Source organism: Ictidomys tridecemlineatus, chromosome 7, assembly GCF_052094955.1.
Source record: "Ictidomys tridecemlineatus isolate mIctTri1 chromosome 7, mIctTri1.hap1, whole genome shotgun sequence".
Lineage (NCBI taxonomy): Eukaryota > Metazoa > Chordata > Mammalia > Rodentia > Sciuridae > Ictidomys > Ictidomys tridecemlineatus.
In genome coordinates, this window is record NC_135483.1 from 183114152 (window position 1) to 183140319 (window position 26168).

A 26168-nucleotide genomic window follows, 5' to 3' on the forward strand; every position below is an offset into this window, starting at 1 on the left:
CAGTTTGAGGCTAACAGGTAAACAAGTCTTTTCACTGGAAAGTTTTGCCTGAGCAAGGCAACTGCTTTAAAATTAGATAGATGATAGATAGATAGATAGATAGATAGATAGATAGATAGATGATAGATATAGATAAATCTACCCTCCCCCTGAATTCTTCCAGTAAGATGAACTTGTTGGGCCTAGCTAAGCTAAAAAAAAAAAAAAAAAAAAAATCTGTACTATTTCAATTCTTAGTTGAAATTGTTTTATGTATGATGTACTTGGAGAATCCTGGCCAAAGGTAGGTCCTCCATGACCTACAACACCCTCCAAAATTAATTGGTAAGGGAAAGGTTCTCTTCTCCTGAGCAAGAATGAGAGAAAGGGAGAGATTAACTGCTGTGAACCAAGGCTTCTGTTCCTTTAGCTGTCAGCTCCACTGGAGAGCGTCAGACATTCCAAATCTGGAAAATAAAAAGTGCTGCTGTGGGCCTCAGGTTCTCTTTGTTCCTCAGACAGCTGCTAATCGTCCTGCTGTGCTAGGAACCACGGAGACAATGCTGTAACATTTAGCTTTCTGACATCTGAAGCATCTAGATCAGTCCCCAATTAAACATGTATTAATCACAAAGACTCTAAAAGCCAGGATGATAGATGCACCCAGTAAATCTTCGCTCTTGCCTTTTACTTTCCACACTGAATTTCTACATTTACAGGCAGAAATACTTAAAAGCCTACTCCAGAAACTGACCAATAAAAAACCTTGTTCATTACTTTCTATCGGATGCTTGATGATTTCCTACCATGGAAAAGCTTTTCAGAAAGAGGCAAGACATTGATCATTCTGCTAAAAAAGCCTGTCTGTTCCAATACATAGATCCATGTGGCTGTGGTCACCATGTTTTTAGTGTGATAACTAATTCAGGAAAGTTGTGGCTTTGGCAGTTACTATAGGGACATCCAAATCATCTGTGAAGTTTAAAACATAAACCAAGAGATGAACCTAGGTATCTTCAGGGTAAAATGTTAATCATACTAATAATACTGACAATCTCCTTCAATTCAGGCCAAAGTGTCCCCAGGACATGGCCCCAAGTGAATGAATGAATGGCATCTGATTCTGGACTCAGAGAAGATTTTAGCATTCACTGAAACCACCTTAATTTCATGATGTAAAATTTATGTTGGTAAAAGGCTCTTAGTGTTGCTTTTTCACAGTGGTCTCCATTTCAATAGGGCATAAAGTAGTCACATTATATTTTCTATCAAAGAGTATCATTTATAACTTGTGTTATCACAAAAAAATAGTTTTTATAGGAGGTAGCTAATCACCATAATATAAAATGAATAGGAAAGCAGTAATACATGAGACACTTTTGACCTCAACAAAACAGTGTTAGTCATTCTAAGATATTGAGAATCTTTTGAAATTAGATTATTTTTTTTTAATTTCTTAAGCTAATGGAACCCACAAAAGACAAAGACAATATTTTCAAGGTGCCAAGCTGGTGCTAGCTCAAGGAGCTGATCCCTTGGCTTTTGATGGAGCCTGAATATATCATGAAAAACTCCTTCCCCATCACTGTCTCAATGATGTTCCACTGTCTTCCAAGCGGAAAGACTAGAAAGCCAATTAGTGTCAGTTATGATGTGAACACCTGTCGACTAAGACCTGGACTGAGACCAATTCCATTAACATAGTCCCTCTATGGCTGCCAAATGGTCGGGCTTTGGACCACTTATGAGCTAGTCCACATTCAAAGAGGTGACCCAAAGACAGAAAGGTCCAGAGTCCCATTAGTCATCTTCCAAGCCATCCAATTCCCCATCACATATCCAGTTGGAACAGGGTAACTATCTTTTCTAATGGTCATTTAAAAAGATCACATCAGCCATTCACAAAAAAGTCATGGTGACCATAAATTGGGGATATCAGCTCCTTAGCATTTTTATTAGCCATTGTACTTTTTAACTCTGAAGCTATTTTTTAGCAACTTATTTTTCTTTCTCTTGTTGCATTTGAAACATATCAGCAGAAGACAGAGAAAAAAAATAAATAAAAAATATTTGACAAAGAATAAATTATAGCATGAAATTATAGGCTCCAGATTATTACTGACAGAGCCAGATCACAAAAGGAAATATGTCAGTAAAACTTTCATTGCAAATCAATATGTTCTACACCAATTGGCCATTTCCCAAGTCCAAATGTCCCTAGGCTTACAGAATAATGGGTTAGGGCTGAGAAGTAATGACCACAGATAACGAAGTAGAGGGTTACTAGTAGAAAAGAGAGAGGAAGAATCGCAGGGTAGGTATTGGGGTAAAGTTCTGAGATAACGTTCTTGTTCCAATTTGGCTCCACTGTATGAAAGTCTGGGAACACAAGGAGTCAAAATATTCTAGGGACAATGTCCATGAACAATGGACTGCTCCATTTTGGGGTGCTGGCAAGTTTCTTGAAGGAGTTCTATAGATAAGCGCAAAGGAGTAATTGGTAAGTGGAAGCAAAAGAGGTAGACACCTTTGGGCAAATTACAGTCAGTACCTTCAAAAATACTTCATATACAAATGGTCACCACATGCTGTGCTCTCAAAAAATTTGGTTATGAAATGATATTCTTGCAGCCCTCATACTTGAAACTATTTTTTCAACAATTCTCTTGGAAGCTATAATAGGAACAAAAGAATAAATAATGAGAATGGATTTTAAGCTTGGGAATTGGCAACTATAGAGTTATTATTTATTATTATTATCATTAATTTCGCGGTATCAGCCAGAAACTGAATTGTAGTGCCAGATAGTTTAAACTCCTACAGGCATTGTAAGACCAAGGCAGAAGCAACTGAGCTATTAAATTTTAAAATATTACTTAGGCCAATAGATGTCTTCAACTAGATCTAAGCTTGAGAATTCAATGACTTTATTGTATAATCATGAAGAGTAACCAGGAATGTATTAGGAAAGCTACATTTGTTTTAGGGTTATTTTATTTGGCGGGCTCAGGGCATCTCACAAGAGCCTCCCTTTAAACATCATTTGCTGAGGTATGAAATTCAATGGATCTGGCTCCACCCAGGAGTCATCCCTAAATCCTGGAAGCATCTCATTAGAACAGCATCTCACCTAGAAATAGTCCCACAGCATGTTTCTGAGAAAGACAGGAACAGAGTGCCAGCATGCTAAGAGCAGTGGTATGGAAGTTATTTTTTTGTGTGCTCTGAAATAGAGAAAAAGCCATCATGCAAAGAGCAGGTACAGTTAAGGTATGCCTTTGAAAAGTGAACAGTGAGATTTAAAGGGTTTCTCCAAATAATACATTTTTAATATATTATAGAAAGATTCCTTAAATATATCTCCAGTCTTGTAGAGACACCCACATATCATTTGATTTCTCTGCATTGGAGTATACAATGAAGGCTGGGAGGTTTCTGCTTTTAAAATCCTCTGTCCATTGTTCCTGTTTACAATAAAATACTCTTTTGACTTTTAAGGGGGAAGGGCAGGAATCTGCCATTGTTGTTCTTGCTTTCAGTGTAAAACAAAGCAAGAAGGAAGCCTAGTACATTCAGCAATGATAAAACGGTCTCTATTTTAAATCAGGAGAAATGAGATGATGTAGGTTGGAAGAACTCCCAAGTCTCCCAAAGCACTCTCCTAGGAAGCTCCCTCATGCCACACTCTCCTGGGATACCAACAGCATCAGGATTCAGTGGACTCCATCAGCAACACTTCAGATCATCAACAACTCTCCAATGAAAACAAGGTTCTTCGTTATCTTGGAAAGTATAAAGAATGCACCACCAAAAAGAAAGTTGCTGGGCTGGGGTTGTGGCTCAGTGGTCGAGCGCTCACCTAGCACGTTCGAGGACCTGAGTTCAATCCTTAGCAACACATAAAAAAATAAAATAAAGATATTGTGTCCATCTACAACTAAAAAATAAAATATTAAAAAAAGAAAGTTGCTAAATTATAATAACACCTTTATTAAAAGATTTTTTTTAAAAAAATACACCATCAAGCTTTCTGATAGTTGCATATTCAAAAGCCCTGCATGGCTTGTTTGTGTGTCTGCCCTTAGCTTTGGTAAAGAAATATGAAGGAAGCTTTGCTCCCATCTACCTTCACACTTATTATGCCCAAAATACACATTCAGTAGACCAAAAAAAAAAAAAAAAAAGTGGATTGAGGAGGCAGATTTACAGCTGGCAGTATGTTATCTAGACAAACACAAACTCTCCAGGGAGCCTTTGTGAGCTTGGCCCTTTTCAATGTTTGTTTTAATGGGTGGCTCTTACCCAAGATTACAACATGCTGGGAAGTTGAGTTTGTTGGTGGCAGGCCCCTATTTGGCACCCACTATGAAGTTGAAACTACATATTTTAATCTTGTCTGAATGAACATGCCACAGACCAAAGTTTCCTAAAAAAATCAACCACTCCTTAGTCTTTTTATGAAAGTAAGAATCAAACTGCCTGAGAAATTTGTGTTCATAGAGTGTCATTTGCAAAGTGTGAAGCAAGGAAGAGTGGACCATCCTTCCTTTCTCTCTCTCCTCCCTTCCCGCCCCTCTCCCAAGAGCAATAGGAAAAGAGAACAAATATTTCAACTCACTATGATTTCAACCTATATGATATTTTAGAGAGATTGCATTTTAGAAAGCAACCTTCTTGCTTTACTGTAACCAAACACAAAGATGGTTCAGAGGAGAATGGCAATATAATTCCTTAACTGCAGGCTAACCGTGTATCAGAATAGAGAAAGAAGGAGTTTGATAAGCTGTTTTTTAGTGCTGAGCCTACTTGGCAGCCATTTTGCAGACCAGTGAACTGGGTTCCCACTGAGCACTCCCTTCTGTCCCTCACAGGTGAGTGCAAAGCCTGGGTGGCATTTCCAATGAAAGCCATTGGATAAAGCCATGGCGTCCACTGGATAAGTGACTGCACTGATGTCAGGAGCTCTCTTTTTTCCCATTATTGCAATTTTGGGGGTGACTTGGGCACAAGCAAAGGAGGAGGAATCATGTTTGTGTGTCTCGGGGACATTGAAAGGGGGGCACCAAGAGGAAGTCTCATTAAATAAAAGCCATTTTTAATACTAACAGATGCTTGAAATGCAAACCTACAGCCCTCACTAGTCTTTACCTGAAGACCACACCCAAGATGCTTTCTTCTTGGACAACCACAACACAACTCAGGGAAAGTCTCTGATCCTTGGGTGACATGAATGGGCATTTCAATTAGTCGCTGTAGATTTAAAATCTCTCAATGCAGGATTAGTCCTGTTGCGTGGCTTTTGGGATTTTGTAATGTTTAAAGGAGAAAAAAAAAACTACTTAAAGACATCAGCAGGGGGTTAATGGAAGCTTTGATAAAGTCTCTCTGGATCTTTTCATGGATGTTCAATTACAGACTGGACTCTGGGGTCTCTGCCGGCTGCTGTGAGGAGGTAGTAATTAATTTCTCCAGTTGGAAGGACACCTAGATGATTTAGAAGCCCACCTGAAACCCTCGCTAGCCCTGCAGTGCTCACTTCTCAGTTCAGCCAGGCACTTATTTTTCAAATCCCTCGGTGGCTTCTCCAGAGGCTGTTGTACACATTGGCAGCAGTGCTGGAGGTAACCAGTCCAGCCCTGAGAACCGAGAAAGGAATGAGAAGGGTATTGCCAAGGGCATGCTGGGGGATGGATATCGCTTCCCACGAATGGATGTGTGTGTATATTTATGTAGGAGCAAAGTGAACAGAGTCAGGAAAAATAGTGTTCTCAGCCCTGGGTATATACATAAAACCTCAATTTCTTGGAGTGAAATATTTACCTATTTTTTTTAAAAATGCAACCTTTTACTTAGGTAAAATAATTACCACTAGGCTCCACAGACAAACCACTTGCCTCTGCTGTTTATACAACCTTGAAGTTGGATAATTTAGTAGGTTGTTCTGGAAGGCTTTCAGTTTCCTCCCCTCACCAGATACATGGTACCCACCCCGAATACAAATTCTACAACCCTCGTGCCACACCATGGGCTGCACTTTTATCCAACTGCTGGTATTTTTGAATCTGAAATGATGATCGTAATGAGTGAGCATGCTCCTTAGTTGTAGTGTTAGCAACAATATTCTTTTCAGTAAAAAGTTAAAATCAAAAGAATGTTTCCTCTATAAAAGATGTACTATATGTTTTTAAAATGTACATTTCATAGGCATTATGAATGAAACCAGGAGCCGGTAGCTGGATCAGAGCTGTTAATGAGAAAACCACAGTCAGGCTCCTCTGAAGCCCACTGTGCGCTAGCTTGAGCTTATAAATTACCCAGGCACAGGAAAGTCTCCCAACCACCTACCACTTTCAAGGGCCTAATGATTGCATACCAAAATTGAGGATGCACCAATGATATGGCAGCAAAATCTCTCAATGGGATTGTTTCATAATCGGTTGGAAGCATTTTAAATATGTCTTTGGAGAGAGCCCTTCCTTTTATATATTTTCTAGCACTATTGTATGTTTTTTCCTTTAAATGTCTTGGGGGTAAGGAAAAGAAACATGATTTACTTGACATCAAAGGCAAACAGGAAATCATCTCAGTGAGAGGATAATATAAACACACAGAGCACATGATCATTTAAGAAGAAAATTGCTACCAGCATCTAAGACCCAAAACGTTAAGAATGCAGTCTTCAGAGAAAAATCAGAGCACCACCCTCTCAGAATGGCCGAGCACGTGTCCACAGGATCCATACAAACCTGAGCGTCCATGGGAAAAGAGCAGTGTCCACAAGCATCAAGGCATATATACAATCTAATTATTTCAGCTAATTGTTTTTTACATAACTAAAACACCTAACAAATAAGGTGTCTTGCCAAATATAAAAATGGTTTCATACATGAGATTATCCCAAGTATTAATCTGCTACATCCTTTGCCTACAGCAGTTTCCCACAAACATCGCAGCATTTCAACATCTCAAACTCCCTTCTGACTGGTCCCCTGTCTTGACTCACTTCTCCAGAGCAGAGGCATGCTAACTTTTTTCTGTAAAGAGCAAGATAGTTAATCACGTCCATGCAGCGGGCCATTTACTACGGCTGTGTCTACCAACTATGCCCCTGCTACAGGAAAGCCCTCGTGGACAATATATGCACAAATGAGTGGACTTTTGTTCCAATAAAACTTTATTTTCAAATACCAAAATTTGAATTTTAAACAATTTTCAAATGCCAGAGAATATTATTCATCTTTTGTTTCAACCCCTTAGAAATATAAAAGTGACTTTTAGTGTGTTATACAAAGACATGGAGAGGGTCAGATTTGGCCCTTGGGCCATAGTTTGATGACTCCTATTCCAAACATTTGTGCCTTGCAAATATCAACAAATATTTAGATTTAAGTGGATACGATATCTTTATTTTACATTTATGTGGTGCTGAGGATTGAACTCAGTGCCTCAAGCATGCTAGGCGAGCACTCTACCACTGAGCCACAACCCGAGCCCCTCAACAATTTTTTTTAATCCCCTTTCTTCTCAAGCTTACAGAAGAGCCTTGGTCCTTATCCTATCTCCTTTGAGTTTAGCATTCCAGTATGATTCTGAACACCAATAGGAATGCGTTTTCTGCTTGTCACTTTAATTTTGAACCTTATTTTGACCACAGCTGCACTGCCCCTCTTACCTCACTCTGTGCCAGAATCTCCCCCTGTCATGACCTTGTCTTTCAGCACCTTCATACCAGGTCAAACTATCCTTCCCACTATCTCCCTGTGCTTCCTTCCGATGGCTTGCTACTCACAGGCACAATTACGCAATAGTGCTCTGATCTGATAATCACATTCATTTCAACCTAGCCAGGGATAGAATTTTACATACTGAAACTAAGGACTTTTACATGGGCCCCTTTCCAAAACTCTGTTTCTAATTTTATATTTATAATATTGTAGGGTTTTTTTCCTTTAATCACACAAACAAAAAAAATTTGTCTAAGCTTCAGTCCCCACAAAACCTGGCTCCACCATGACTCCAGCACATCACCTAACGCAAGTGCTCTAAGAATTTTCCCCTTTCTCACACCAGTTCCTTGGAGCTTTCCTTTTACTATCTAGCAGACAGGTAGCAATTATACCCAGTGGGGATGAGAATTCCCACTGTTCTCCATTATCCCACTCAAATAACATAATATGTCTAATTAAAAGATGGCAGAGAAAGAGAGAATGGGAACTAACAGTTGAGTAATAAAAGACAGTGTGCCTCTTGTACTTAGTTATTTTCTTTTATCTACACATTATTTGGGGTTTATTAAATTTATCACTCCTTAACAAAGGGAGTTAACTAGTTTGTTTCTGCTGTAAATAAATGTGTTAATCAACAAACAGCTACTGAATATCGATTACCCCATTCTGCACAATGGCATTATGACAATGAGGATACTACTTTATTGTTGGTAGCTTTGTTCTTGCAGTTTTCTTAATTGTTCAACCCTAGAGAATAATGCTAGCCCAACAGGCAGTACCAGTTCATCTGATGGCAAAACAACTGGGAAGGGATTCAAGGCCTCCAAAGCCTTTTCACAAGTGCCTGTTCTCCAGGATCAGCAAAGGGAGCATCATGCTCTCAGCTCGGAGCAGGGCAACCAAATCAACAGGGTGGTTGCCCTGTGTGCTGAGCCACTAGCCAGCCCAAGGACACTTTAGTTGGCGATGGGAACCTTGGGAGGCAGGCATTACTGTGGAGACGGAGATCACTAGAAAAAGAATTTCTCAATCTGGGCACTCTGGATATTTTGGACCACATAATTCTTTTGTGTAGAGGACAGTTCTGTCCATTATGGGATGTTTAGTAGCATCATTGTTCTCTGCTCATGCACCAAAATTATCTCTAAACAATATCAAATGTCAGGGATGGCCGGGGGCAAAAGTCACACCGGATTGAGAACAACTGTCCTTGAGGTACAGTTATCTGTTTTCCTCTTCAAGTAAATACCTTGGCAGGGTGAAAGGACAGAGGGGGGCAAGAATTCAAAAGAATTCATAATAATTCTGCTGAAGCATTTTTGGAATTTTCCTCTTACTCTTGGAATGTCCATTTCCAAACATTATGCTCTAGGACTCAGAGCCCTGAATCTCATGCTTATAGTCTGTGGCTGTAACTTGGATTCATGGAATTTTAGAATTAGAAAAGATTTTAGAGATTAGTTCATTTTATTTATTTTTTCAAGTCTACCATTTCATTTGTTTTTTTTTTTTAATTCTTTAATGGGGTATCTTTATTATTAGTTGTTCAAAACATTACAAAGCTCTTGATATATCATATTTCATACATTTGATTCAAGTAGATTATGAACTCCCATTTTTACCCCGTATACACATTGCAGATTCACATCGGTTACACATCCACTTTTTTACATACTGCCATACTAGTGTATGTTGTATTTAATTTAATTAATTACCCTATTCTTTGGTACCGGGATTGAACCCAGGGGCGCTTAAACCACTAAGCCACATCCCCAGTCCCTTTTTGTATTTTACTTGGAGAGAGGGTCTCTCTGTACTCTTCCAAACTCTGAGTATTACATATTTATAGATGTTTATCACTAAAGGATATTAGAGCTGTACTAGAGAGATATGACCAGGTTATCCCATTGTGAAGTGTCCCGAGCAGTGTTACAGGCAAAAAAGTTAAAAAAAAAAGAAAATGGAGATCACTGCCTGTGGGTGTGGGTGCAGTTTGGGTGAGAACACTACTTGAAAGGATTACATTCCTAATGATTTAAACAAGCACACCCGGAGGAGTTATGATCCTGCTCATAGCAGGAGACTAGGTCTGGGGTAGTTGGGTAGGTATAGTTAAAATGGCTCACTGATATTAGTGCTGGCTGCCATTACTATATTTTTATGAAAAAATAATCCCAGTTCTATTGCTTGGCAAGGAAAACTTGTTTCATTTACACAGCATTTCTTCCTCCTAGGAACACATCCTCTATCCATTTGCCTGAGATGGTCCACTTAAGTAAACGGAAACTGAAGGGAAGCATCTAGAAGACAATCAGCCAGCTGATGCTTATCCATTTTTCATAAACCTCAAGACTATCTCTTCCTAAACAAAAGAAGGACCGTCACTATGGCATGGAACATGGAGGTAGCTCACTTGCTCCTTTGTCCTGGAATAAAGGACATTAACCAGGCAGGGGCTTCCGGGAGCTTCTTTACTGGGGTGAGACTCACTGGAAAAAGCCCTCCCACCTCCACCCCCTTCCCACCCTCCTTCCCCATCACCACTCCTGGCAGGGGGTTGGGTTGGAGATGACATTAATCAGAGAATTTGGGAGCCTGCAGCCAGTCAGCTGAGAAAGGATAAGTGTCACTAAAACTAGCCATTCTGGCCACAGATACAAAGCCCACATCTCTCAGCAGTCCAGCAACAAAGCTGACAGACTCTAATTTCCTTTGTTTTCAGTGCCCATTGGTTTTCGAACCCAGTAAGGTGCTATTAGCCTTGGGTTTGAACTCAGGAAAAGGGTGCTTAGGCCAACAGTAAGACTTGGATTAGCATGGTTTCCATACCCACGTGAGAACACAGGCCCATTCATACCTCCTCCTGCCATTAAATGTTCAAAGCCCTGTTAAACCTCAATCTCCACATGCAAATACTCATGATTTGCTCTCACAAATGGGGAGAATGCAGACTGACAATATTGACGCTACTAATTACCTCATAAGTTTAAGGGAAAACAGCTTTTACATTCAAGAGGAGGTTCTCCTAGGTGTCTAGTACCAGCTCTGATGTTGGCTTAGATGAGTTGCTTCACCTACATGGAGTGGTCCTTCCCTCAACCATTGAAGTCTCCATGGTAGTGAGCAGAGATGGGGAATTCTAGGAGGGAGGTTCTGTTTGTTTGGTTCTAGTTTATAACATGTTATTGACAAGAGAAAAACCCTGTGACGACAGCTAAATGGAGAACCACTAAATCTGTGACCTCCAGGTGCTAAATGCAAACATTTATTAATTCTAAGCATTCCTCATAGAGTGAGACATCATGGTCTGTAGAGTTTCTTAAGGAATTTAATTTAATGGAATGATAGGAACAACTGCAATTAAAATATAATTGTGTGTATGTAAATATGCTTAGGGGAGCTTTGATAGAGATTATGGTTGCTACATTCACCCAGAATTTTGGCCTACATTATTAATTTGCACTAGTAAGAAGAAAGGGTTTGTTAATCAAAGATAAAGTATCCCAATGATTTTGAATTAGTGAACTCCAAATTATGGTAAGATAATGAGGCAGTACTGTGCATATATATATAATTCTCTGCTAAGTGAAAAGCTTTCCGGCTGGCCACATAGGAGGTCTCCTTATTGAAAGATTTATTTTTAATTTTGAACAGCTTCCCAGCATTACCCCTTCAGGAAAATTAAAATAAGGAGATGGAATTTGGTCCTATTCAGCAAACCTCCCAGCAGGATTGCTCACCATGGCTGAGAAAAAAAGTTACAAAGTGTCAGGGGAATTACCTGACCACTTTTCTGCTAGATCTATAAGTATTACACCTATATTATTTTTTAAAAAAATTCTTATTCCCCTACCCTCTGTAGAGATATTATCATATATATTCCTTTTTTGCAGGATTTTTAGGCTGTCTTTATGTTCTTTGGACCTTGTAGCATGGTGGGAGTTGACACCCATCATCTCTTGGCTTGAATCCTTACTTACACTAAGAATCATGGAATTCTCCCCTAAAATCAGTGGGAGTCAATCCTGTCCTGAGAACATTTCACAGGGCTTTTCTCTGCCAAAGGGAATGATTTCAGGCTTCAGCTGACATAGCAGAGGCTTCAAATTTCCACTCCTAGTTTTAATTCAGTTAAGAATACAACATTGTCATGTGTTTGGAGATACCCCAAAAGTTATCATAAGGGACCTGAACATAAGAATATTGACTGACTCATAAATCCAACTCTACATAACCTGCAAAAATTGTTCTGCACTGTACGGGTCCTCCTGACTCAGAGACACCAAGGGCACCAACGCATAGCCCCAGGTTCTGTGTGTGCTATTCCCATTGCATCCTCCACAAGAGAATGAAGGGTTGGAAATCACAAATTGCTTGTGATGCCATCAAATCCTCCTAAATTATCCCAGTCTTTGTAAGAAAAGTGAAACTAGTGACCAGTAACAGTGTGCACAGTCTCAAAGTTCAAGACAAAAGCTTAGCCAGATGACTTGTCCATATCACGTATTAATAAGGGCCATTTCCATTTGAACAGATGAAGAAGCATTCCAGTAAGATTAGCCTTTCTAACTCCCATTCAGAATTTCTCCCAAGTCTCTACCTTTTATGTATGCTAGAAAATTCGAAGCAAAATGGAAAAATAATGGCTTTGAATTGGGACTCTAGAGTACTTTTCAGTATAGGATCAATTAATACAGATATTTTACTGAACTGTGAAGTGCACTTACTGACACATTCATTTAAGAGAAGAGTGCAGTACAATAGGATTGCTGGCAATTTGTAATTCTTCTCTGGCTGTTTGTTGCTCATGATAGCCTTACAAAAGGATAAGCCACAGTAGTGGTTTTGGGGGAGTTGTTTTGGGGTTTTTTTGCTGTGGTTCCTCCTCTTAAACTCTTCAGGAATAACACGAGAAACAGATAGTAGTGTAGAAACTTTTTCATGGGAGGAATATAGATGAGTGGGCAGGAGCCAGAAGCTAGAAAGCTAGATTTTGAAAAATACATGACATTCAGATTTCTATGAGAGTTCTGCAATCAACTCAGCAGAGACACTTCAAGAACAGAAGTGTTTCCTACTCATCTGCATTGATGCAGGGAATGGGGTGGACTAGCAGCCCTCTTGCCCCATGTTGAACACAGATTCAGATATAAAAATGGTTGTAAAACTCCTCTGTGTCTTAAGGCAAATTTTGTTGAGCACACCAAGATCTACATGGAGATTCAAATATTGGTCCATGTAGATTATTCCTTACATTTTACATTAAAGAATAAGATCAAAGCTCTATCAGCTAGTGCTTTTGTTGGAAAATGCAGCAAATACCAATACAGCATTGGTATTGGTAAAATCAACCTTATTATCATACATAATCTGTACTTGCTCCAACATCCAGCCACATTGAACTTTCTGAAATTCACTGTGGAGGGCCTTGGCCCCCTACTGTAGCCATTATCATTCAATCAGACACTATCTTATCCTTCATTTTATCTCCACCACCTGGGACAGAAACATGCTATACAGTTATTTCCCCAAAACCATGTTTGCTGAATGATTCAATGTCCTTCTACATATCTTTTGTATTAAAACATAGCTTCCAGGTTTTTAATGGGTTCCGCTTCGATTGCAGAACTTTAACATAATTTATGGTCACCACCAAAATCCTTTTCACAATGTACATTCAGATTAGGAAAAAACAAGGATCTTATTCCTACCTGCTTGGTTGGTTGTCACGGTGACGGAAACTGATTGGTCTGGGCTGGGGTTATACTTGGACACACCATTCACCGCCCAGATTTCAAACGTGTAATTGGTATGTGCCAGGAGGTCAGTGATTGAGACTTTGGTGGTCTTCAGGCCATTCTGCTGTGGGGTGTAGTGGACCCCACTCCCGCAGGGTCGACACTTGCTGGGGTCACCGGCTCCACACTTCTTACAGACGACATTGTAAGAAATGTCCTGACGACCACCTGTGTTCTGAGGACTGCTCCATTCCAAGTTCACGGATGTCTCGTTGACATTGGAAATCAAGTTGAGTGGAGCAGACGGTGGGCCTGGAGAAAGAAAAACATATCACTGCACCAAGAACTGAAATACCATTTTAGAATCTCTCTGAGTTTGTATTATTCTCCACAGTTCTAAGAAGTATGATGGGCCCATTTGGCAAAGAAAGTGAAAGGCAAATAAAACCCGCAAAAAGATCTTTTAAAAGAACAATATAATAGACGGCTGTATGTGCCATTCTCATTCCTATGCAAACAAATAGAGCACCAACTGCCACTTACAGACATGAAGACATTCTACCATAAATGGGGTCCACACCCAGGGGTTCTCTATCAATTGGCAGGAAAATAGCATCATCTATCTCGTCTCCATGTTATCTTCTGAAAAACAGGTATACAACTGTGATTCTAGTTTCCAGGACTGCTATGAGGCTTGGTAAATTAATAGTTATAAACCTTTTTTGAAGACAAATTATGATTCCTAAGAACAGTATATCATCAATAGCAAATTAAACTAATAGATTTGTGTAGATACGCCTCTGCAGTTCATCATGGCAGTTGAGGTTGAAGCTGTTTGTGGGTAATTAGTAGAAACTGGTTTAACACAGTTACAGAGATTTTGAAGATACAGCTGTTGAGAGCTCTCAGAGGTAGGCAGAGACTGTCCAAGGCTTCCAGACACCTCCTTCTGCTCTTCAACTGATCAGGACTGCACCCTGCACCAGATTATTTTTTCAGCTTGCTTATTTCCAGTGCACAAGATGGTGATGGTCATTATGAAACAGAACAACTAACGGCTGACCACTTCACGGTTGATTTAAAAATAATAATAAAAGACTATAGACTTTATATGCCAACAAACTGTGTTATAAATTGCTGTCAAAAAGAAGCAGACTGGGAGAAGAAAGAAAGAATTTTCTTGGTCTAACCTAGTTTCAAAAGTATTAAAAAAAAAAAAAACCTGTTGCATTCTATTGAAAAATATATACTCCTTGTGACAGTTGGGAAGCTCTTTCTCATTTTGATCTTCCAAGGGAAGAGCCAAAAGAGTTTCAATGAAAATTTGAGGTTTCTTTACGGGGATGACTAATATCTTTGGAACAATGGCTACAATGGGAAATTTCACATGTTCCTCAGGAGAAACAAGTTGACTGGAGAGGCCTGTATGCTAGGGTTTACCTAGCAAACCACAATGAAACAGATGGTTCCAAAGTAGCCTTGGAGAGAGAACTGGAGAGGCAACCTGTGAGCAGGAGTCATGGTTATTAGCCTGCAGTGATCAACAGGGATAATGGATTTCGCTGATAACATTCATACAGGAAACTCACTCTTCTCTCTTCACACAGCTTAATTGAAGACTCTATTTTAATAAAATAAAAAAGCTCTCCCAACTCCCATTGGGCTAATTACTAACAACCTCTTTTAGCATTAAGACTGGCGCTTCATCCTTCAAAAAAAACCTGAAAACTTTTTAATGAACTTTGCAAAATGTATGCTAAATGTAAGCCTACCTCACAGAAGTCCTCAGAAAGGAAATACGACATTTATTTCTTTCTTGTTGAGCTTTCAAAACTGTATTTATGGTCTTTAGCATGGTGGTGAGAGTACAATGAGGGTAAATAAATGGTTCCTGAATGAATGAATGAATGAATAAATGAATGAACAAAGTTATTTAACATCACAGTCTCTATATGCCAGATAGAATGCTAAAGATCTTTTTGTCAAATACCCTCATTGTAAAAATGAGGGACCTAAAATCAGAATGGATCTGATAACAGCAAAAGTTCATGCAGGCTGATTTGTAACAGAATTTGATGAAAATCTAAGGGAACTGTCTCCTCCTCTGGGGTTATTCCTGCTCTACCATGTATCGCCCACTAAAGGTATAATGATAATATAATCAGAAGATTTGCCTGAAGTTTGAAGAGTCAAGGCAGGAATAAGAGCACACACATCTTCAACCCTTCTCAAATTCTGTCTCACTTGCCGCCGTGGTCGAAGCCACGCCGAGACTGCAGCTGAAGCTGGCTATGGCTTGGTTTATAAAATGGGTCAGCCCCTGGTTCTTATTTTGCTGTGACTTTGAGGGTTAAATAAGAGTGACTCTGAAATCCATTAACCTCCTTGCCAAGGTTCCTGGTCCACTTTCACATGGGAAAATGTGACACAATGAATCAAGAGCTGCAGAAGCAAAAAGTCAGTAATTAGTATGTAGGACGGGGCACGGCAGTGTCTAAACAGAGAAGAAATGGAGCAGAAAACTAAATGGTCACAGGACTCGGAGATATAACACTGCCACGTGGAAAACAAAACACAAAGATGCTGCAGGATTTCAAAATCGGGGGTTGACTGGAAAACAAGAGCTGGCCTGGAGCTGCCTTCTTTCAGCAGTGACTCTTGAAGACGAGCTTGGGGCAAACGTTCCAGGAAAGATTTGAGAGAACTGGGGAAGTTCAAGATCAAGGTTGCCACCATGAATGGTCCAGAAATTGGACTGCATATGTTTTATGTTTTGCTCTTACAGAAAGTGATACTTATATGGGAACATAGTAGAAGCCTAATAACTGGAGTATGACAAAGTCATAGAGGAGAAAATGAAATATAGAAATGTCCACCCTCTATGATGATAATGTTGCCCTGAAAAGACCTGAAAAGACCATGTTTTACAAATTAAAATCATAACAATGGTGTTTTGTGTTTGTGGAATTATGAGTTTTTTTGTTATTGTTGTTTGTTTTGTTTTGTTTTTAAACTCTTATTCATTAAAAGATAATAAGTAAGTAAGAAATGGGCTTCTTGCACCCAGTGCAGTGTCACATGCCTATAATCCCAGCGGCTTGGGAAGCTGAAGCAGGAGGATCCAGAGTTCAAAGCCAGCCTCAGCAATGGCGAGGCACTAAGCAACTCAGTGAGACCCTGTCTCTAAATAAAATACAAAAAAAAGGGGGGTGGGTGGGGATGTGACTCAGTGGTGGGGTGGGGATGTGACTCAGTGGTCAAGTGCCCATGAGTTCAATCTCTAGTACCACAAAAAGGAAAAAAAAAGAAATGGGCTACTTATTTCTAGTGAGGGGCTACCTCTTCCCCAGAAAAGAAAATATTATCTTCCCAAGATGAACAGGAAAAAGGCATAGACTCAAAAACAGACAAAAGTCAATCCAGGTCCACAGTTACCCTTAATAGTAGCACAATTACCTGCAACAATGGGTAACAACAAGAGAAAACAGACATTCTGAGAAACCTCTCTTTCAATAAATATAAGGCATCTAGAAGAAAAAACTTTCCCTCAAATTATTTTCTCTTTCACTCATGTTAATATTGTATCTGGATATTTAAGAGGAATCAAATTTCTAACACGGATGACTGCCTTTCTCATCAGAAAGATGCTCACCTGCAAGAAAGTCTCCAGTTACAACCACAGAGGGGCCCTCCATAGCCACACGTTCCACCTCCACGGATTCAACCAGCTCATCAAAAATACTTTTTAAAATACACTTCTGTACTGACTGAGATGTACAGACATTTTTTTTTCTTATTATTTTCTAAGTAATATGGTCTATTTACATAGCACTTACATTGTACTAAGTAGTACAGGTAACCTAAATATGATTTAAAGTACATGGGAGGAAGAGGAAAAGGGAAGGGAGTGGAAATGAGATTGATTGTATTGTCATATACATGTCCTAATATGGCATAATTAATCCCACTGCTATGTACAATTATAATGCACAATAAAAATATCTTCAAAAAAATAAAGTGCATGAGACAATGGCCATGGGTTATATGCAAATGCTACATCATTTTATATAAGGGTCTTGAGCATCCTTGGATTTGATACCTGCTAGGGTCCTGGACCCAATCCTGCAACAGCACAGAGGGAAGAATGTATGATGTTTACAGCAAAGAGAAATAACTGAGTTATTTCTGAGTTTCTAGTCTCTATATCTTCCTCTTACTTCCTGAGCACACATTGACAGTAGGTAGCTCAAGGCTCCTTAGGAGGAGCAAGGTTTTACGCTTTTCAAAACTATCCACCACCAGCCTGAATCTAAGTCTGGCAGCAAATTCTGTTTAGGGTTTTGCTCTTCATTCGGTTCCTTAACTTCTATGTCCTTCTTCGGTTGTGACATCTAATGGTTTCTTGCCAACCCTTTCCACACCTGGCTCCACACCAGTCTATGTGCTCCTTGAGAAAAGTGAGGCTTTTATCATTCCCAGTGTCTAGTTCATAGAAAGCTCAATGAGTGTTTGATGAGCCCATGAAGTAGTAAATGAATGGATGGAAAACGAAAAAACGTCCTTTAATGCATCATACAGCCACAAACCTACAGTATTGGGGAGTACGTAAATTAATGCAGGTTTCAGCTTTTCACATAGGGTTTATTAGCATTAAGCCTGTGCAGGTCCATCCCAACATAACTAGTTTAATCAAGTCCCTCTTTTTCTGTAGTTTAAAATTACTTTGAAAAATAAGTTGGGAAGGCTGCATAATAAGTATTAGTGGTTATTTTGCTAATAAGGAGTCCTTCATCTTTCCGAAAAATATTTATTGTCTAATTTTTATCATTTGCTCAAGAGGAGAGAGGGGAAAACATCTGGATCACTTTGATACTTTCCTTATAGTTTCCTGGAGAGTTGAAAGAAGGAAGTGGTCTCTCAAGAAAGGGAAGAGACTGAAGGAATCTAAACACAAATTATGTGTGTTCTGGGTATCAGGGAATCACCCTACTCAGTCCTGTTTTTTTTGATAGTGCAACCATCCACCACAACTGGGAATTTAGAATGTGGGTTCTACTAATTATAGTTCCCTCTAGTTGGGATTGGCTATTATGATTTTTTGTACTCCACTTAGGTTTCAGGTGATGATTTATTTAGGCATGAAGCTAGGGACAATGTTCTCTCCGCAGAAAAATTAATTCTAACATTTCCAAAGGAAGGCCAGCACTATTAGTCTTTATATAACTTTAGTGGTTTTTCTCTTGAATTTTATTTTATCACCAAAATTAAGACATTCTAATTATAAATTTATCAGATGCTAAAGTGTATGTAAGGGAAAAAGTGTTCTTCCTTTACATTTTGTATCATATTTGTAAATTTGCCATATTCACATGTAAGTTCAGAATTTGCTCTCTCTGCATCCTGCAATAGGGATGGCGGGTTGAACTATTCTAAAGTTTTCATGTGTAGAATGTCCATCACATTTTTAGAATGATTTTTTTAGTGGCATAGATAATAGCCGTACTATGAGAAACAGGAGTCAAATGCAATAATCTTCAACTCATGAATACAGCAGGGTTCAGCATACTTTTTTTCTGTAAAGAAATTTTATTATCTGGCCAGATAGTAAGTATTTTAGGCTTTATGGGCCATATGGCCTCGATAACAACTATCCAACTCTGCCATTGTACCTCCAAACAGCCACAGACAATACCTAAGCAATTGGGCATGGCTGTGGTCCAAGAAAACTTTGCAAAAATAGGCAGCAGTTGAAATTAGCCTTCTGGCCCTGGTTTGCCAACTATGGTTACAGAGAATTTCATGAGAACATGCATCTCCTTCCCAGGATGGTACTCTCTGGTACCCTCATGATTTTGTATAATTCTATGCACCTTAAGCACATCTCAAGCCTACATAGAGCTCAGCCCAGAAACTCATGATAAAGCCCAGGTAATGACACTGGTTTCTAAAGCACAAGTTCTATCAAGTTTCATTGACTAAGGAAGAAGTAAAGTATGTGGAATATTAGTGCATATTTTCTTTAGTTTCTCATTGCTCTGACAGATGGGCATAGCATTTCTTGCCATTGTGGATAAATTAAATGAACATCCATTTTCTTCACTGGTGCAAAACACTTTTCTGCATCACACAGCAGGTACTGGTGAAAGGTGTTACAATGGGTAATTATTATTTTCTATGGGAATGTCAACCTCCATTCAGTTGACAGGAATTTGACAGTATGAAGCTCTAAAGAAATTGTAGCCAAATTATAGCAGATGCAAAGGTCTATAATGTCATATCATACATTCTATCACAAAAGGGGTCTTAATCTTCCTTGACCAAACACACGCTCTCCTCCAGGAAAGACAAACTTCTGGAAATACACTATATACTACCTAAAGAAATTCAGTCAATGTGACATTTTAAGAAAGGTGAAATTCCAAGCATTGAAAAAACAAAAATCCAGTAATTCACACATCTTCCCTCCCATGGATTAGACTAAAGTTTAGTCCCGAGTAGTTTGGAAAACACACTTGTTGGCTTATGTCAGGATTAAAACAGTCACCTTAGGACAGCTCAATATGTACACATCCACATAAAATCTGTATGACCCTTAATAAGGTCATTCAAAAACCACCAGCTAACACTGAACCCAGCATCATAATGTCTCCCGTGTGAACTACAAGGTTGGCATTCCATAAGAAGCCCAAGTCAGGAAAACTCACTTCTTTCTTATAGGAACAACTGAAATTTCAGAAAAAAAAAAAAAAAAAAAGGAAAACTGCAATCGTGATTGCATTTAGAATTGGGTTTAGCAGGAAAGGTTTCAATCTATATATGGATGTCTGGTGAAATTTGCCATATAAACTTGAAAATTCTAATTCTATTTCTTATAACAATGGGAATTAAAATACTAATAGACACAAATACTAAGGGGTTAAAAATAAGTTTAAAACAAACATCGTTAGCAAAGCTTTAAGCATGCAACTCAGATACTATGAACTAGAAGCTCTGCCTTGCACCCTTAACCTGGCTCTTAGATTAGCAGATCAGTGTCCCTCAGTCTCACTTTGTCATTCCTGACTGTTCAATAAAAAACTGAGATTCTCCCTCCCTCTGCCCTAGTGTACCTGACCATCTTGTGAGTATCTTAAATTATGTTATTTATTTGTATTTTATTTAGACTCCCATTATAACACAAGATCCAGGTGAACAGGAATCTCCTTTCTGGATTCTGAGAATACTCTCAGCCCTTAGAACTATGCCTGACATCTGGATGCTCAATAAGGGCCTGCTGAATACATAAATGATTTTTAGTCCGATCCAGACCACTCATCAGAAGCATCACTGCTTTAACACTGTGTATGTCACAGAAGCTGAGCAGAAAAAAAAAATAACAATAAAGGGGAAAAGAGAAAAGGAAAGGCAATCAGAGGCTGAAAAAAATTTAAGTCCCCAACTAAGGCAAGGAGATAGCTGACAGCAAAACTATAGTGGCTGGGCTCATCTGACAGAGTAGTTTCCAGAGCTATTACAGATTTTTAATACTTAACTGATTTTTAATCACCATTTTAAAATTCAAATGCCTGAGCCATGAAATTAATTCTGGAAGTAGCAAGAAATATCCCAAGAGCCCGGGCAGAAACAGAACTCTTAAAAGATCAATTTCTTGAAGCATGACTGTCAACCCACTAAAATGCCAGGGCAACCAGAGCAAGGCGTATCTTCTGAGCAAGAGGCAACTTGGGTCTCAAGTTCCATTTCATAAGTCTTCACCAACCATGCACAACTTTTAGAGTGTCAATAATACTTCACAGCGTCTTAGCCATAAGCCCTTCAACCCTTCAAATTAGCTTTTGTTGTTAATCTCTCTCCAGCCAAAAGACAGGCCGTAAGGCAGAGTAAACAGTTGGGGTGTGTAAGTTTTGACTCTGAAATAAAGCCCCTCCTTCCACTGACAGTTGTATATGCTGCTACCACTAATTGCCTTCTTCCAGCCAGTGTTGCTGAGGGTTAGTTTACATAAAGACTGCTGTTCAGGGACACCTCGGCTGAGATATATGAACAGAGCATAACCTTTTATCACGGCAGTTTATGTGTTTTAACAATGAATAAAGCCAAAGCAGAGCTGTCCGTTATTAACAACCAAAGCCATCTGGCTGCTTCCATCCCTGGTTGCTGTTATGGAAAATTCATAGTTTCCTACTGAGGTCAAGTTCTTGTTGAGATTTGACCGTTGTCTGTTTTTCTGCTGTTTTCCCATTCTTTCCAGGAATCTCCTGTCCTTTCCTTTTTGGGTTATTGAGGGTTTCAGTTTCTTTGTATGAAGACAACTGAAGTATTTTACAAATCCTCAGCTGTACGTGTGGAAGCTACATGAATGAAAGACCAGGAAAAGCAGGGTTGGGCGTTTCATTTGGGATTTAGCTAGCCTATGCATTGATTTACATTTCTCACACAGCACTTTTTCATAGTTTATCTTTAATTTAATCGCTCTAATAAAATCATACAGAAAAGTATTTCTTACAGCAATCTGATAACCAAAAATGAAGATAAGAAGAGTTAAGCAACTCATCCCAGTGAACACAGCCTGCAAAGCTAGAAACCCGGACTCCCAGGCTGAATGATACCTCTGCCCCTTCGAGGGGACAGACATGGTTTAAAGAAAACTATTCAAGCTTAACTCTGAATTCATTTGTGGAATGAAAGTGGAAAGTTTCAAATTTTCTCCGTTCACCCAGAGGCAAATGTCTCTTAGTTTCCCTCCCCTTCATGAAGATGGCTAACCAGAATTACCTTCTGGATGATGCTTTCATTTAGTTGGACTCTTTTCTTGCCTGGTCTCTACCTTCCAAGCAAGAGAAACCTGGGCGTGGCAGTGTAGGCTTGAAATTCCAACTACCTGGGAGGCTAAGGTAGAAGGACTACAAGTGTGAGGTCAGCCTCAGCAACTTAGCAAGAACCCCATCCCCAAACAGAATTTTTAAAAGGGCTGGAGATGTAGCTTAGTGGTAGAGAATTGGCCTGGCATGCATGAGGCCATGGGTTCAGTTTGCCCCAAATAAAAGAGAAACAAAAAGGGGATTTCTGTTAAAGATTCTTTCCTTTTCCCCCTGGAGGATGATCACAAGAGGGGGAAAAGGAGCAATTATCTCTCTACAACAGGACTCTTTGCTCAGCTCATCTTCTGCCAGCCTTCAGGTAGTAGGTGGAGCAAGAGTCAACTCTAAGAGGAAAATCAAAATGCTGATAGCAAAGAAGATACACAGTTCTCTCCCCAGGGGATCTCAGAAAAATGCATAATTGACCCTATTTCAAAGAAGCATGCTGTGAATAACCAATGTATGACTTCCATGAATAGTGTCAAAAAATGCCATCCAGAAATGAAGGGGCTCGGCTGATGACAGGCCACCCTTAATTATTCATGGTGGTAAAAAAAAAAATTGTAATAACCTGGCTAAATGGCATTGGCAGATCATTTGAGACTCACTTGAGCATACATTACTGTTCCTCAAACCTGTGCATTTTCCTAACTGAATCCATGCTGCACTGTTTATCCCCATAAAATGCAAAGTAGGCTGGAGAGAAAACAGGGATGAAAATTGCATTGTTTTTGAAAGAACTCAATAAGAAGGTACCTGATCTTTATGAGCAATCATGATGCTTTTAAATTTTGCAAACAACTACCAAATGGCAAGTGATGGGTCTGGAGTCGCCTAGTACCTTCCACTCTGCACACCTGGTGGTCTCCCCCCTGTATTCTTAACTATCTTCAAAAAAAAAAAGAATCATACACTCAATTCTTCAGAGGTACTTTTTTCTATTAGTAGTTAAAAGCAATTTGAAAGGAAGAGATGAGGAGGTGGTTTACTCACTAGTTAAGGTCAGACCTTGAACTACTGAGCTCTAAGGAAGCAGCCTAGAAATGGAACAGCTGAAGGCTGCATCTGAATTGCCAAAATGTCTTTGGTTGCTTTGATCCATTTGTACAGGGTCTGGGGACAGACATATTAGCCGGCTTATCAACTGACTAACAGGCAGGGAGACCATATGTTCTGTACTCAAAACCAACCACGCAATCAGACAATGGGGAGCTGGTGTCTCAATTTGCGCTTTCGCCCCATGACAAATGGAATGCAGTAAGAAACGATGCTATTACATGGCAAATTCAATATAAGACATGAAATAGGAAATCCCCCTAGAAATCTTATATTTGAGATTTTTTTCATCACACCTTTACAGAAATGAATGATGGCATGAATGATAAAAGGGTCAGAGGTCAACAAATGGATCTTCTGAAACAACACTTTGGGAAATTTGGGGCTTTTTTTTTTTTTTTTCTCTCACTCTTCAATTAACTAATCCTGCACTACACCTAATAGCAACCTCACTAACTAGTTTCATAGAATGCATTTCCCCACCACTATATTATTAGCTGCTTGTAGCTCTAAAGCAAAAAGAAATATGCTTTTGGGTGAATAAAAATGTAGTTTACTTGAAACTGAAGGCTGCCTTTTATCCCATGGTTTATACATCAAAGCCTCACTCTAGACATCACTCCCCAAATCCCTAAGCCAGACTGTTAAGCATGTAAATCTTTGGGGTAGAGAATTGAACTGAACATCAGGGGCACCTTCAAGAGAGGTTTTGAAAATGGATTTGAGATTCCTCAAATTAAAGCACTTAAAAAAAAAAAAAAAGGAGAAAGAAAAAGAAGAGTCTCTCTTCTCCTGACCTTGGAAACAAGTAAGGACGATGTTATTTTAATTTGCATTCAAATTTTAACAACACAGTCACACAGCACCAGTGGGATCGACACTGGGTTTCCACGAAGATTGCTCATCATTTCATTATGGCTCATTATGTTGATAACTGTCAGAAAGCATTAGAGGCGAGGGCTTTGAGTAATAGAACTGAAATGGTAATTTTAAAACAATACACTTTCTGGAGGAAATACAGTGGCGCACTAAATTCAATTAGAAGAGGCCAAGGTAGACAAAGTTAGTGGTGCTTGTTGTTTGGAGCTTGGCCGTTTCAATTTCTTGATAACCTAAACCTGCAGAAGGCACCCTCAAATCAGGACTTTTCATCGTAGATCTTGGTAAATTTGCCCTCATTAGCTCTAAGCTCTTCCCGTCTAAATTGTCTTAAAAGCTGCAATTTTGGAATATTTTAGGCCATGTCTAAGCATCAATCAATCACTCTTTGTTTGACACAGCTGACGAATTATTCAAGGCCCGTTTACTGGGAGACAGATTTGTGAAGGCCCTTCAAGTTGGCAATCTAAAATCATAAGCTCTCAATGAGAGAGGGCTCCTGATCACGGTGCCCTGATAAGTTTCACCAAACATGTTAAATAAAGAGTAAAAGCACAAGGACCGATTTTTCAATTGAAAAACATGGAAAACCACTCGGGTAATAGTGGCAGGCAAAGAGGGCAAAAAACCAAAGTAGCTTTTTTTCTTAGATTTCCAAAGCCAATTAGGGACTTCGTAAGGCATTTTTTTTTAAAACACATTTTGAAATATGGTAGGAAAAAATATGATATTGGCCCTGCTTCCTAGCAGGGGCAAAGAAGACCTTTCTCACATCAGTTATTGGACAAGGAACCAAAGGACTAAGGTAATCAGAAATCTCCCTGCTGAGGCACGTGGTGGACCCCTCCCAATACTGCTGATTGGCAGACCCACTGCAGATGAAAGCAAAAGGAAGGGACGGGGGAAGGAGATCTGGAGTGGGCCAGGGGGCACCGCAGTTAGAGCACACCAATTTCCTTAGTAAAAATCACATCAAAATTTCTGCAAAGAGATGATTCATGAAACCCAAATTCCTTCTTCAGCTTCAATGGTGTCCTTGTGTGTGTAGGAATAATAGCATCTGTCCTACCGGCAATAAAAACCCTGTGGCCCTTCTTGACCCATATAGCCATCTGAGGTGAGCATTTGCATTTGTATTCTCTGGAAATAACCTAGTGAGACTCTGGAAGGGAAAAAAAAATATCAACAACAAGTATAAAAAACAAAACTGCACAGAGAGCGTATTTGATTGTGTGACTCCCCAAACCAGGTCAGATTTTCTTCATTTAGAAGACAGATGAAGTACTCCATTTCCAGCAAGCGAGAGTGTTGGAGCGGCACAGGCATGAAAGAGGGGATCTCCCGCCTCCTGCCATCCTTGCTACCTAAGGGTGACGGGTTCACATTCCAGTAGCTTCTGTATCACTCAGAAACTTACTTAAAATGAAGAATCTTGGCCTGTCCTCTGTCCTGTTCTGATTCCTAAGAGATTTCCAGGCACACTGAGGTTTAAGAAGCACTATCCAAACTCCCTAAACAGTTACCACCTGAAAACGCTCAGATCACAGGTCCATGGACTGATCTCACCACCTCTGCCAGCAGCTGTTTCTATTCGCCTACGCAGAAGCTCAAAAGTTCTCCCCAAAATAAAGTTTACTGGTTATTAAATTCTCATAAGTCCTCCAGCAGTGCGGATGGGGTGGACCTCTAGGCGTCTCCCTCTAAATTAGCTGATGCTACTTGTATTCACCTGGTCTCATCGTTCTCCAAGTGAACAAAAACCTGATTTTACAGGCCAGTGGAGCAGAGTCTCTCTTTGGCTAGAAGAATGAGTCTCAAAGAGTGTGTTTTATTTCTTCATTAGTGTGCCGTCACAGTGAGCGATCACTAAATGCAGGGCTGCATGAGAATCCCAGGGTTAAAGACAGCCTAATGAACAAAGAAGGCGC

General features: G+C 39.5%; 1 protein-coding gene across 2 annotated transcripts in view; it reads right to left on the minus strand.

Moving 5' to 3' along the window:
* Positions 1 to 26168, minus strand: part of Epha4 (EPH receptor A4) — a 135931-nt gene that overhangs the window by 44507 nt on the left and 65256 nt on the right. For both annotated transcript variants that reach the window (XM_005330528.5, XM_021729995.3), the window contains exon 5: positions 13418 to 13756. In XM_005330528.5, the coding sequence (XP_005330585.2) occupies positions 13418 to 13756 (339 nt within the window). The remainder of the gene's footprint in view (positions 1 to 13417; positions 13757 to 26168) is intronic.